A 14,049-nucleotide genomic window follows, 5' to 3' on the forward strand; every position below is an offset into this window, starting at 1 on the left:
CCTTGTGCCATGGAGATCCTACAGCTTTGGGTCTGCAGGGATAGGCCCTCTGCGTGCTCCAGCAGATCATAGATGGGATGGATGTTGGGGTGGGCTCAAAACTCATAACCGTGCTTCTGGGCCTGGGTAGTTGCAGGGCTCCAGGTCTCCCCAGTCTACACTACCAGGGTAAGCTCTCCAGCATTGCCTTGGCTCGTTCACCCCTTGGAGTAAAGATCAAGGGGCAGGGCCAGTTCTCCTGCTTTCATGTCCCGAGGGTTGGTTTTCTCACATCTACACGATCAGCACCAGCTGTGTTGCCCAGGTGAGGTGCAGGGCCTGCTTTCCTGAGTGTTGCAGCTAGTGAAGGGGAGGGTCAGTTCTCTTGCCAACTGGGGGCAGTAGAGACAAGAGGGAAGGGCACCTATCTCTTGCCCCCACCACCACACCGCAGATGAGGGAGGTGGTACCAGCTATGCCTCTCTCACCCCCTTAGGGCTGGCTCACCAGTGTCTGTGTCTTGAGGGTTAACTCTGCTTAATGTGCTGCCCAGAAGAGGTGTAGGACCCTCTCTCCTGAGTTATCCAGCTGCTGAGCGGCAGGACCAGTTCTCTCTAGTGCTGTAGCAGTGAGAGGCGGGGCCAACTGTACAGTCCCAGCCATAATTTCTGATTAACTAACTGTATGTGTGGTGTGGTGGTGGTGGTGGCAGTGGGGGTTTTGGAATCAGGGCACCAGACTTGCAGAGCAGGGCATCTGCATTCCCAGCCTATGTTGCTGTCTGTCTGGGCATGTGTGTACATGGCACATGTTTTTCTGTGCTGTAAGATTCTCACAAAGAAACTAAAGTAAAACCGATTACCAGTGACTATCAGTGTTAGTATCCAGGCACACCGTGGCCCTTGGGAACCAGGCACCTCACCTCTGCGTATAGCAAGCAGTTCCCTGACTGACACAGGTGCAAAGGTTCCTTTAAAAGACAAGCTCCGCCCACTCCCTCCTCTCTTCCTTTCTGCCCTTCTCTATGAGGCAGCTTTCTGTCTGTCTCTCTCTAATCTCTTTTTCTCTTCTCTTCCCTTCTCTCCCTTCCTTTTACCCACTCCCTTCCCTTTCCCCAATAAACCTCCTCACTCAAGTTCTGCCTGCCATCTGCTGCTGTTTGAGCCCACAGCCATGGGACACCACACAGGTCTCTCGACTGCAGTCCTCAATCACCATTTGACCCTCCAAGGTCCCAATCACAAGGTTCGTTTATGACAATCAGGTCTTTTTCTAATGCCATGTTTTCAGAGTTACTTTAAGGCTCGATTTCTGACACTATTTAGATGGTGTCTGTTCTTCTCACCCCTATATTCCTCTTCTATGAAACTCTACCTGTTGTTTGATTTAAAAGCATGTTGTCTGAAGAGTTTCCTCAAAATAACCATGGGCCATCTTTTTGTGCTTTGTTTCCTGCCCTTCCTGCACACCACAGAATCAGTCAAGCCCCACCCTGACATGGTTCCCTTAGTATCATGTGACTCTCCCCTCCCCCGTGGGAAAGAGAAATATTGGCCCCTAGCCCAGGAACATGCACATAGTAGGTCCTCAGAACGCACTGCATTGTTCCATGTCAAGGGGAATTATTTTCCTAGCATCTTTAGAAGGAAAGTCTTTAAGGTCTGTCCTTTGGAGATTGTTTAGAACAGCATGTTGTTTTTTCTGATTCCTGCATTTTCCTTTGTTTTTCATGGAACCTTCAGCACTGATTTCCTGTCAAGCTTTGCAAATAAATATCAAGGTCAGGGGCTGGAAACAGTTCTGGGGCTGTCTTGGTACCTCTTGATTCCGCCTGGCCAAGAAATGCTTTCAAGCCTGAGGGCATAAGTTTTTCAAAACAAGTCTGTTCCAGCAAGGGTGTGAGCCCCTTCCACCCACTGGGTCCCCCTCCTTCTTGCATTTTAACTACTTTGGGAAGAATAGGGAACTCTGGAAAGGCTTTGCTGTCTTTGAACCACTAAGTAAGCTAGGCAATGAGGCCTGCGGTGATAACTCGGTGAGCGGTTCCTACAGTGGGAGACGCAGGCAGTGAGGTGGTGACAGAAAGGCCTTTCCGAAGGGCCAGAAGGTAGCAGGCTTCCTGTTCTGCCACATGGGTCCCTTCTGCCCTCCCAGCTCCTAGCTGGCTGTTCTCATCCTCAGAGGGCCTTTGATCCTTGTGACATGGTGGTGCTAGTCCAGGCCTCCTGCGTGTGAGCTGAAGGAAGCGTAGAGGGACCCTCTGCACCTTTCTCTTACTCTTCCTCTCTCTTTGCTTTGCTTTTCTTCCATATTTTGCCGTTTGAGGCTGGCACTGTGCTTGGAAGCATACACCAGGGACAGGATCAAAAGGGCTGTCTGTGCAGGAGCGTCTCGGCCCACTTGGGAAGACACAACACTCCTCCCTGTTCCTCAGACTTGCAAAGAACGCATGCTGTCAGGTGTCTGTGGCCCTAGGCCCAGTGTGGGGACGGCTGACGTTGGACCTGGGCTGGAGTCTACCCCGGCAATGGCTTCAGTGGTGACGAGGGGGTGGATAGTGGAGGTCTTCATGTAGAGGGTTTATAGTCTCTCTGACCTCTTTCCGCCGGCCTCTTCACCCCACTGGAAATGGGAAAGTGACATTTCCTCAATTATATATAAAACGTTTCAGCCTGGTTGCTGGAGCCATATGGGAAGTCAGGCCGCTTAATTCTTACCTCCTCCTCACCGCCCCCTCACACTTCACCACAGCCCATACATTCAATGAGATATAAAATTACTTCCAGACAGCAAAGCCCTCCGGTTTGGGAACAGTGAGACAATTTAGAATGAACCCCCCCCAACACACACACACACACACACACACACACACACACACACACACACACACTAGTGGACCTGATTTAATTTTAGACAACTCTGAATATGGCTACATCCACCCAGCTCCTCTCCAGTACAGGAAAGGTAAGGGATACTAAGAGTTTCTTAGATGCCTGCCTCTCCCCTGACCAGCTCTGGCACACCTGCTGTGTGACTTCCTTCCATCTTTCAGTCCCTGGGGCTTCCCTTGGACGAGGTCTCCTTATGTCATGCTTGGATTATTACTACCACCGCCCACATGTCTGGCAACCTCCTATTCTGTACCACTTTCCCCTCATAAATCAAATGAACATGCATCCCACTGTCAGCTCCCAGATAACGATGCTTGGGGTGGCTTCATCATAATGGATAAAGCCCCAGCTCCGAGTCTGAGAGCAGACCCTAGTCCCAGCAATGTTTCAGATTTTCTCTTTTCTCCTCCACCATCTTCCCACGTTCCACACAAACCTTTATTTCAATGAACACTTAAAAAAACGACCACATACACTGCACTCCCGATTCCCACTATCTTCCCTTATCTGTCCGTTGCTTGTTTATCCATGCAGGCAACAGATGCTTTAGTTGTGTTAGCATAAGCAGAAAATCTATTAGCATGGCCAGCATTGTCCCTGGGAATTCAATGGCAGAAACAGCCTTTCTTTTTCTGGAATTTTATGTATGTATGTATTTATTTGGTTTCCTTAAAAGAGACAGGCAAGAGGAGACCGATCAATAGTCTAAACATGACGAAATGTAGTAGGTTGGAGGAAGAAATCTAACAGAGGGGCTCTGTGAGTGAAGGGGTGCTGGAGTCTTGGGGGACAACTGTCTCTTGAATGGGCTGGCCTGGAGGTTGGGGAATACTAGAGAGTCCTCTCTATGGAGAACACACACAAAGGTGGTGACATTCAGAGGCAGCCAGGACTTCAGAGAACCAAGCATCACCTTAGAGGTGCGGACGCTTAAGAAACTAGGAAAGGAGGGGGGGGGCTGGAGCCCACAGGGGTGGGCAAGCAATACACCCAGGAGCCCAACTACTATCCTAAGTTTTCTCAGGCTGCTATGCAGAGACAGAGGGTCAGAGTGGGGACAGCAAGGATAGTGTAAGAGCTCTGGAAGGACACCCAGTGACAGATGTGGTGACAGCTGCCTACTGATGGGAAATGAGTGTGGGAAATGGGCACATTGCAGTAAAATCTAAAGAGAGACTAGAGGAGGAGTGGCTGGGAAGGAGGCCTTTCCAGTGAGGTTCACGCTCAGCTGGGGCCATTCATGGGCCCTCAGGGAGGTCTGGGCTTGTTTTGGGAACCTGTCTGTTTCTTCTTTCTCCTTGCTGTAGGACAGCGAGCAAGCCATCGCCTCTAGACTTTATTCTCTCAGTACACTCACTACTGTGCTCTCAGCATTTCCAGCTCAAATTAAAGTTCTTTTGCAACTTTGACCACCTCCGTGAACTACAGTGCTCTCCCCATCACAGGTTGCCTTAGGATTATTCCTATAAGACACCGTGGACACAGTGGGAACAGTGGTTCTCAGCCAATAAGTTGCAGCCTCTTTGGGAGTCAAATAACTCTTTCAAAGGGGTCACCTAAGACCATCTGCGTATCAGTTATTTATATTATGGTTCATAATAGTGGTAGAATTATAGTTATGAGGCAGTAATGAAAACAGTGTTCTGTTGGGGTCATCATAACATGGGGAACTATATTAGGAAGGCCGAGAACCACTGTCTTAGAGGAACTCCTTTAGACAGGAAGGGAAGTTGAGAAGGCTGAGGACCAGGTATCAGGAAGGGGCTCCTAGGAAGAAAGAAGCACAGCATAGTCCATCTAGTCTCATCTGGGAGTGTCTATGGGGGTTTCTAGACTGAGTTAACTGAAGTGGGAAGATTTACCCCAAGTGTAGGCAGGACATGAGATTCCATTGAGTCGTTGACTGAACGGGAAAGGGGAAAGCAAGGGGAGCGTCAGGATGTCTCTTTCTCTGCTCCCTGACTGTGATGGCAATGTGACCAGCTACCTAGCGCTCCTGCCGCCCTGACTTCCCTGCTGTGACTGCCTGTGCCCTCAGACTGTAAACCAAAACAACCCCTGCTTCCTTAGTGCGCTGTTGTCCCGTGTTTTGTCTCAACAAGGAGAAAAGGAACTAACGCAGCACTGAATTCACAACTCAGGCGTCCGCAGTCTGGGTGCTTGGAGTCTGGTTGGGATAAAGACAGGGTGGGTCGGCCCTGCCTTGTCTCTAGCACAGGAACTCTGACCTAGGCGAACTGGGGGGAATCCGTCTTCAGGGTTATTGACCTAGCTATTGTCCTGAGCAGTAAGCTCCCAGATGAAACGATGCCATACTCATGAGCAGATCCCCACTGCTGTGTAACCACACTCAGAGGCCAGGGATGTCTTAGATCTCCAATGGGGAACTTGCCTGCTCTAACAGAGCATCCGTTTTTCTTCTGTTGTCAGCAAAACCCCCAGCACTGTTCTTTCTCCTCCGCTCCCCTCTATTGCTTCTGACAGAGTTTGCCAGTTAGCTGAGGTCAGGATTTCCTTTTTACAAACAACCTGCTTTCAGTCAGCGGGGCCAGAGGTTTCCTAAATTACAAACCTTTCATTTCTTCTGCCACAAGTCATCCTGTCAGTGTGGATAATCGCACGGAATGGAGGGAGTGGAAAAGCTCAGGGAGACACCAGGAGGGAGATGTGCTCCGGCGGATGCCCTGCTCTGGGAGCCCGAAAAAGACCCTGTGTGGACAGGCCAGTCTGCTGCAAATGAAGCTGCCGACCAGCGCCTGCAGGGAAATCCTCTGGCCTCTGAGGTGGGCCAGCACTGTCTCTCATCTCCAGGTTCTGTTAAGCAAATGGCCTCTTTATCGTCATTTGCATTGAGAAACATCCATGTCATATGCAAATGTCCTGAAAAACAAATGTGAAATATTGTTGGGAAGCATGTTTACCTTGTGTTCGTCAATGTTGATTGGAAGAAAAACTTCCAGTGTAAGAAAGGCCTGGGATTGAGACACTAGGTAAAAAAGGAATAAAAAAGGCATGGGCCTAAGCCAAAAGCTATCTCCATTTGACAACCACTCACATAAGAAAATTAATCTTCTTCAGTGGAGTCTTGCTGGGCATATTAACCACACTTAGTGGTGGACCCTTCTCCTAATAGTAGATGGCCAACACAAAATAACCCAATGGAATTTTTGTAGATTATTTTGTATCATACTGCTTTTTTTTTTATTTAGCTTACTGGTCTTTTGCTTGTACATTATGCATGGCTTCTGATTGGGGGGTCACCTTCTTTTTCTTGTGTGTTTTCTATTCATTCATTCTCTTTTTTTGCCTGCTTAGTTTTTAAAGAAAGAGAGAGAGAAAGCATGGAGTTTAGTAGTTGAGGACATGGGGAGGATCTGAGAGGAGTCGGGGAAAAGAGGAAATTGTGATCAGAATGTATTGTAGGAAAAAATATTTTCAATTAAAAACAAAGCACATTTAGAAACATTAGAAAGTGTGCTAACCTGGTCCAGGACGTTACTAACTCAACCTAGTGGTTAGTGACAGACTGAGGTGACAAAGCCAACTTTAACTGGCCTTACAGGTTAGCTCAGGATATTGCCACGATCCAGCTGGAAGGGTCAAGGTCGTGACTTTCCCTTATTTGACTGTGACCTTTCCATAAAGAGAAGGGAGGATGAGGCCCCTGAGTGCACAAAGCATTTAACCCAAGTCTTAATATCTACACAGTGCAGAGGTCAAGCTAGACAGCTCTAGGCCCTACCTCTGTAAGCAGCCATCTGGAAAAGCATCGTATCAGAAAGGTCAAGAGAGCCTCTCACTAGACCAAGTATTGTTTCTGTTCATTTTTTCTATTCCTTCTCCCATGATAGGGCTGTGGTCTTGCTCCTCTAAATAACACCGAGCCTACATTTCACTCCAGGCTCTTTTGTCTCCTGGCTACTAATCAATCCTTTAAGATGGGGTTTTGTTCCCCTTTATCAGCTAGCTGTACCCCATTCCTAGTTTATTCTTCCAGTCTAGCCTGCTGTCAGTCTTGCCTCTATGCCACGTTTTGCTCAGTCCAACTCCGTGCTTTGAACCTGGTCTAGCCTACTGCCGATCTCCATTAGCACCACTTACAGAGACATTTCTAGAAAGTTAGGGAGTTCTCTAACATCCACCAGCCAAAGGCTTGAGAGCAGGGGTCTGTGCTTCCCCTTGTTTCTAGGCCCAGAGCCAACAATGCAGAGCGTGTCTACAGGCCTATTACTGTGTTGGAGAGTTGATTCTTCATGTGGGCAGGAAAAACATGTATGTACAAGAAGCATATAATAGTGGCAACATTAGAAAATCTGCTAGGCAGTGGTCCGTGCTTTGTAAATATTAGCTTAGCTTTCCCTTATAATCTTTGCAACCGCTCATTGTGATCCCAGCCTTAGGCAGACAAGAATACAGTCAAATGGTTGACTTTTCTCTGTTGGGTTTGCAGGCAGTCTACCCACAGAATTGAGCCTGTGAACCATTAGGATGCCTTTCACGACAGTGTAGATAATGACCCTCTTAACCTCACATGCACCCACATTCCACTGTGCCTCAATTTCCCTACATGGAACATCTTACTCAGTGTGATCACTGTTACTTCAATAAACTGACCCAGCTTTCAGATTTCCATCATCCCCGTCCTAATCAGAGTCCTGCTCCCTGGCTTTTTCTGGGGCCTATTAATCATTTCCCCCTCACATTCTCTTTCTCCACTGCCTTCAATACAGCCCTTTATCTATGTGGCCAGGGTGATCATCGCAAGAAGTCAGATCCAGTAACATCCTCGGGTCTTCTCCTCAGTGACTCCTCCTTCACTTAGAATAGTACCCTTAGACTTTGTTTCCATAAGGAGCCTTTCTCACTTGAGTGTATCTTACCCACCCACTCACTAATTCAGCCATAATCTGTTTCTACAAATTTACCACAAAGTCAGTTACTGGATCAAGGTCATCTTGCCCCATGGTGTCCAGGGCAGTGTCACACAATAATAGTGAGTCTATGGGATAGAATATGAATTGTCCATAAAGGCAGAGTTATGTAAGGGAGACATTCAAGAGAAGAAGCCAACACTTTATGATATTCAGGGAAAAGAACTCTCCAAAGACAAAGGTCTGGCTGTGGTGCAGGTGGACTGAGGCTGGAATGCTAGAATGTTCTGAGCAAAGATGAAGTGGCATTCTTGGTCTGTGTACTGACCAGAGGTACAGATGGCTTCTCCAGTATAGCAATAAGAGGTAATGCCGAGAGGCAAGAACAAGCTGTTTTTGGAGGCTCTGGAATACTAGAAATCTGAGCTTCAGCTAACAGTCAGGGGGAGCTCTTTAAACGGCTGGGCTGGGGCTGCCATGTTAGAAGTGGCAGAGAATTTATCTTCTGAGTCTACAACCCTCACTTCGCCTATTTTTCATACTTTCTTCACCTAAGACCTGATAATACCCTCACTTCCACCTTTACCTCTTCGAAGATTTTCCTTCAGTTCTCAGCGCTTTCATGCCAGGCACCCAGTTATTCAAGAGACCTGGCGTCGTGAGTGCCTCTGGAAAGGCCACATCACAAGGGCTGATGAACGGGCCAGACAACTGTGTGTGCTTGGTTGTCATGCATTCGTGTATATGAATGTTGTGCTTCTCGGGCTGAATTCTCCAGAGAAAGTGAGTTGTACAGTTTTATAGCCCTCTGTCAGTGATTAATCTGGCAAATCACAGAGATATATGTAGCGAGAGCTCATTTTTTTTTTTGATGAAACAGCCTCATATTGCTCTCCCCTAGGTATTTAAGTGGGCAGATCTATGCTCCGCAATCCAACATAATTTATGCTTAATTCTCTTCTATCCTCGATAAATTTGAGTGAGGATCCAATTGGTGTTGTCTAGGGAAATAAAGAACTTTTCTGCTCTCCAGTCCTTATGACGACCCAAGACCCAGCTGTTGCCTTCCAGTTCAGCTCCTGCAGGACTGATAAAGCCATCACTGGATTGTCCACGTGACTTCCTCTGGCTGCAGGGTTCTAAGGCAAACAAGATTCTGTGCCTCCACATACCCCAAACCACAAAGACGATACTGACATTCAACGAGCATACAGTACCACACAAATCAAGTTTATTAATTTAAACACAAAATTCATGAAGAAAAAAATCTGTACACAACCGTAGACACAACAAACCTTTTTTTTTTTTTTAACAGTAAGGCCAAGATCAAAGCTGTCTTTTCAGTCTGCACCAAGCACAAAAAACATCCAATGAAGAGCCATAAAAAACTGTCCGCTCCTGTCCATGCCAGGTGAGGCAGGAAACGGATTCCATTCTTCACGTTAGCAATGTGGGGGGAATTCACAATGACTAATTTTAGCAGCAGTGTGGAATTTTAGAAAAGGAAAAGGCAGAGGCAGAGTGGTGTGTTTGCTACTCTGGGTCAAACCCAGTCCCCCCAATAAAATATTAGACAAACTTCATCCAAAAGGTAATTTCACGGCAACACAAAGCCCGAGATGAGAAGGACTCCTGCCCGCACAAATTCATCATTTTGGAAGAATCTTTCTTTTGACATGACAAACACGGTCACTTGTCATCACCCCCGCCCGGCTGCAGCCTCACGTCTTAAGTAGAGAGCAGTGTTGCAATGTTAGTGTGTGTGTGTTGATAGCCAGACACCCCCACTGGATACTGGACCTTCTCTGCACGAGGGGGGCAAGCCTGTGGGGAAGGACTGGTGGGAAGTGTTGCTGATCCGGCCACGTGGCAATGTCCTCATTGACACAAACAAGAAACCCAGACACAATAATAATTCCGAGCACATGGAAACTCTGCTAGGCTCCAATTAATTTTATTAATAAAATATATCTATTCTCTATATTCTTTTTGTGGGATGAAGCATTTGAATAATCATTCTTTTCCAAGTAGTTACATATAATACATTAGTGTGGAAATGAGAAAGCGAGCTGGGACGGAAGACATTTAAACCCTTTCTCAGTTATGAAACTGCTCTGTCATTTTTATCAAGGCCCTTCTATCCAATACTCAAAAAAAAATACAAAAATTGATGGGATAAAAGATTTGGGAAGTAAAATCCTTGTTGACACTTGACATTCATGCTTTTGGTCTTAGATAACATTATCAAAAAGATCCATTATCTACAATATTTATACCCAATACTTCGCTAAGGCACTGCAGGAGTTTGTGCCCAAGCTTCCTAGAAGGCATTTCAACCCCATAATAGCATTTCCCTAAACAGAATGCAAAAGAATCATCCATTATTACAAATTTACACCAAAAATTCTTTCTGTACACGATTGTCTCAGTGATGTACATTTTACATGTTTAAATTAGACATAGTTTAAACTACTTTGCAATCTGCTAAAATTCAAAGGACTTGCCACATTGTCAGGCAGAGGCCTTCCTTTCATTGATTATTTCTTACACTATCACCCTTCAGCTATTCGATACTGAGAAGTCTGTCTTGGTGAACTCTATGTTATGTGAGTTATACCTCAGCAAATCTGTTTTTCAAAAGTCTTTTCATAAATAAGTAGTGATGTACAGATTGCCCTGGGGAGGAGACATCGAAAAGTAAACCTTTGAGAAAAATACCTCCACTGATGTCCAGGAGACACCCTTCAGTCTTTGCTGTGGAATCAAGTTTGCTGGGTTGGAGAAGCTGTTTACGTCACATTTGCTGAAAACCAAAGTGTCTGTAGGTCTTTTCTTCACAGGTTTGAACCATGTAGCTAACGTAGCCAAGACACTTCACACTGCGCTAGAATAGTCTCATGGCTTGCTTCCACCGAATTCACAGTACCGGAGTCAACAGCTGTTCTGAGGAAATGCACATGGTCCTCCATTCACCTCAAGGGTAGCAGTCAAGACCACAGCAGCCATGCCTCCACACGTGGAAACGGCTACATTCTGTAGACAAGACTGAGGCCTGCTGGATTGTCTCTGGCCACAGGGCAGTCGCGCAGTGTCGAGTTGGCACGAGGTTGTTACAGGTACTCTAATTCCAAGGCATGATGCAGGGCCATGAGGTCCGAGTGACTGGAGACTCTCCAGAAGGGCATGGCATGCTGCAGAGGGCAGACATATGGTAAGGACAAAGAGCCTGACCAGCAAAGACCCTCCCATTTCCTGTAGAGAGTCGCAGCTATGCTCAACCCCATCTCAGTACCGTAAATACTGCCAGTCAGCATAGTCACGACACATATACTTAGGACACAAATCTGCGCCCCCACCCCAAGAACAATTGTGTGAATGTAGTATCCATTTCTTGCTACTAGAACGCCACTGTGACTTGAATGACAATTCCAAACTTTAAATAAAAGCTACTGAAAAGAAACTGAGGCTTTTCGATATACGTCCTTGGTGGTTGTCAATGTTGAAAGCTGACAAAGCTTACACTTTATAGGTTGAGAAGTTTTCCTTACTTGGCAGTATTTTACATTTTTTTCAAAACAGAATCTTGCACACCAGTGAAGCAACTTTTATTTTTCATGACTGTTCCATGTGGGCCGAATTGTCAATGAGCATCGCAAGTTGGTGTGAGTGTGTGTATCTGCAGTTGTTTAAGCCATTAAGACACAAATCAAGCTCAGACAGAACTGTCTGGGAACACCTGAACAAACCAGTTGTCCTGGAAACAGGGTGTCCCTCCTTCCGGGGAGGCTGCAACAGACTTCTGCTCGGGAGCATTGGGCAAAGTACTTATGCAGCAGTAAAATCTTTCTCCAAGAACAACGTTCTGTTTCCTTCGCAGGAAAACAGATTTCTCTCATACACATGTATGATTTGTAATTATAGTTCTGAAGAGTTTGAGGAAATTTCACGAGAAGTGGAAAATCTGACATGGAAGCTGGATTTTAAAAATCAGTATGTAGTCTGATATAGCTCATAAAGCTGCTATACAATGGTACATACATTATTTAATATACTTATAAACAATATGTTAATGTTGTTAATATGTTCAAATTACCTGCTAAAGTCTTTTATTGCATTCTCTAACTCTAACAGCATGCATTCTAGACTCAGCCCTCTGACAAGCATCCACAGAGCTTTGTTATGTGCCAATAAGAGAATAGTCCAGAAACAAATGCCTAAAATCGCCACAGATATATAGGAAGACTGCTCCCTTGACAATATTAGATTGTAACCTATACTGTGGCTCATTTCTTTATGCAACAAAGATTCTCTTTTGTGTTTCTGGGCCCATGGTCTAGGAATAGAAGAGTCTGAGACATAGAAGGTGCAGGCTCACCCTCTCAGACTGTAAACATGGGAATTTATCAGTGTGCTAATATGAGTAAGGACACAATTACTTTTGCATAGAAAACTAGAGAGCTCCCCAAAAAAGTGACAGTTGAGCTGAGTGTGGGAGGTGAACATTTGGAAGGATGCTCAGATGGCCCTGTGGCTTAGGCACAGATAAAGGAGAAGCCATGGATACGGACTACATGTGTGAGCGATAGAGCTGGCTGAAAAAGCCAGCTACTACACGTAAACCCTAAATCACTTCATTGATAATAACGACTTAGGCTCCATCGGTTGTTCTGGGAGGCTGTGGGTAAGGTGACCCAGTGGTGGTACCATTATTCTACTGTAGAAGGAAGAGAAGAGAGAGGTTTAAAGAACAGCAGTTAAGGACTGAAAGTAAGATCCCTACTGGCTCTGGGTTAAGCCTGAAGCCTGAATAGCGCTCCCCTCCCTGTTCCTTGTGACCTGTTCCTGAAGCTGCTCAAACGAACCACAAAGCACAGGCACAGATAATCCTGTCTCCCACGGTGTTGATAGCAGATACTGAAAAGTCGAGTGACTGACTCACAGTGGAGGGTGGTGAACTGATCACCTGCCATACAGAGAGCTTTCCTCCTTTCCCTTATCATAACAAATCCCTGCATATTGTAAAGCCCTCTAGGATGACAGAACCATGTACATAATACAAATCACCTCTTTCCCATCTCCTAAAATAGCCACTGTGAGCATATCTATACCTCGATAGATGTGTGCATAAAACCAGGCATATATATGGTTTTTACTGTGCAGCATGCTTATTCTAGAGACATAATGTTTTAAAGAAAGCTATTCATTGTCTTAACCTGTAGTTTACTTAACTGCCTTTACAGTAGCTATATTTATAGGACTTGTTTTTGTAGCTTGTTTCTTCATATCTTAATATATTTTTAGGTCTTATTTTAAATTTGTGGGGGGAGGTTGTGGAGTGTGCATGTAAGTGCAGAGCTCGAGTTACAGGTAATTGTGAGGCATTCCACATAGATTCTGGGAATCAAACTTGGGTCCTTGGCAAGTGTTCTTCACTCCTGAACCATCTCTCCAGATTCTTCTTGGAGCTATTGTCAGTGACTTATTCCCCAAAGCTGCTGTTCGCCTCTGTTCACCTTATTAAGTCTAGGAACTTCAGGATGCTAGGAGCATGCTGAAGGCTCTTTAGATGGCCGGCCAGAAGCTTTAGAACATCCACCTCTCAAACACATCAACTACCGCAGAAGCTAGAGGGCTCTGGAGATGAACATGTTTGCTTCAGATAAATCCCCTTTATATACAGCTACTATCAGTTCAAATCTGAACGCTACCAGTGTACTGTGCAGGAATGAACTGAGTGACAAGGACATTGAAAAGGGAACTGAAAAGAAAATCCAATGACTCCCCTGACACATGGTTTAGGCACTTTGATTTGTAGGCTGCAAAAGCAGTTCTGGAACCGTGTCTCATCCATACAGGTATATTGGATGCCAGCCTAGAGTATACTTAGAGTATATAATTTGAAATCAAAACACAAATATCTAGAAAGAAGAAATTATTCCCAGAAGCCCTGAGTTAGAATGGTTCCTAGCACTGAGAGACAAGGAACTTCTCTTTTCCTTTAGAGCATCAGTAAACTCAGGTCAAGCTGCACCCTGAAAACTACACCTGTGGAACAAGACAGCTCAGCTCAGTGCAGGGGTATTGAAGCTGCTCCCTGAATAAACCTGCCAGAGGTTTGGATGAGAGCTGACAGACCCTAGTGACAGCGGCACTGAGACTGTCAGCTCTGGCCTCAGCACCATCTGCTCATGGGAAGAATGGATAGTACCGGCTGCTGTGGGGAGCAGTTTCAGCACCACAGGACCAGAGGGACTCTGCGCAGTGTCCACCATCAAGTGGGTGATTAATAGGAAACAGCCTTGCAGAGA

The 14,049-nt window shown here is 45.8% G+C and overlaps 1 protein-coding gene across 13 annotated transcripts in view; it reads right to left on the reverse strand.

Annotated features, from left to right (window-relative positions):
* Positions 1-8,951: 8,951 nt before the first annotated feature.
* Eya1 (EYA transcriptional coactivator and phosphatase 1) overlaps positions 8,952-14,049 on the reverse strand; it is a 143,777-nt gene continuing 138,679 nt past the window's right edge. For all 13 annotated transcript variants that reach the window (XM_075971402.1, XM_075971403.1, XM_075971406.1 and 10 more), the window contains one exon: positions 8,952-10,932. In XM_075971402.1, coding sequence (XP_075827517.1) covers positions 10,852-10,932 — 81 coding nt within the window. In that variant the 3' untranslated portion in view covers positions 8,952-10,851. The remainder of the gene's footprint in view (positions 10,933-14,049) is intronic.

Source organism: Microtus pennsylvanicus, chromosome 5 (genome assembly GCF_037038515.1).
Source record: "Microtus pennsylvanicus isolate mMicPen1 chromosome 5, mMicPen1.hap1, whole genome shotgun sequence".
NCBI lineage: Eukaryota > Metazoa > Chordata > Mammalia > Rodentia > Cricetidae > Microtus > Microtus pennsylvanicus.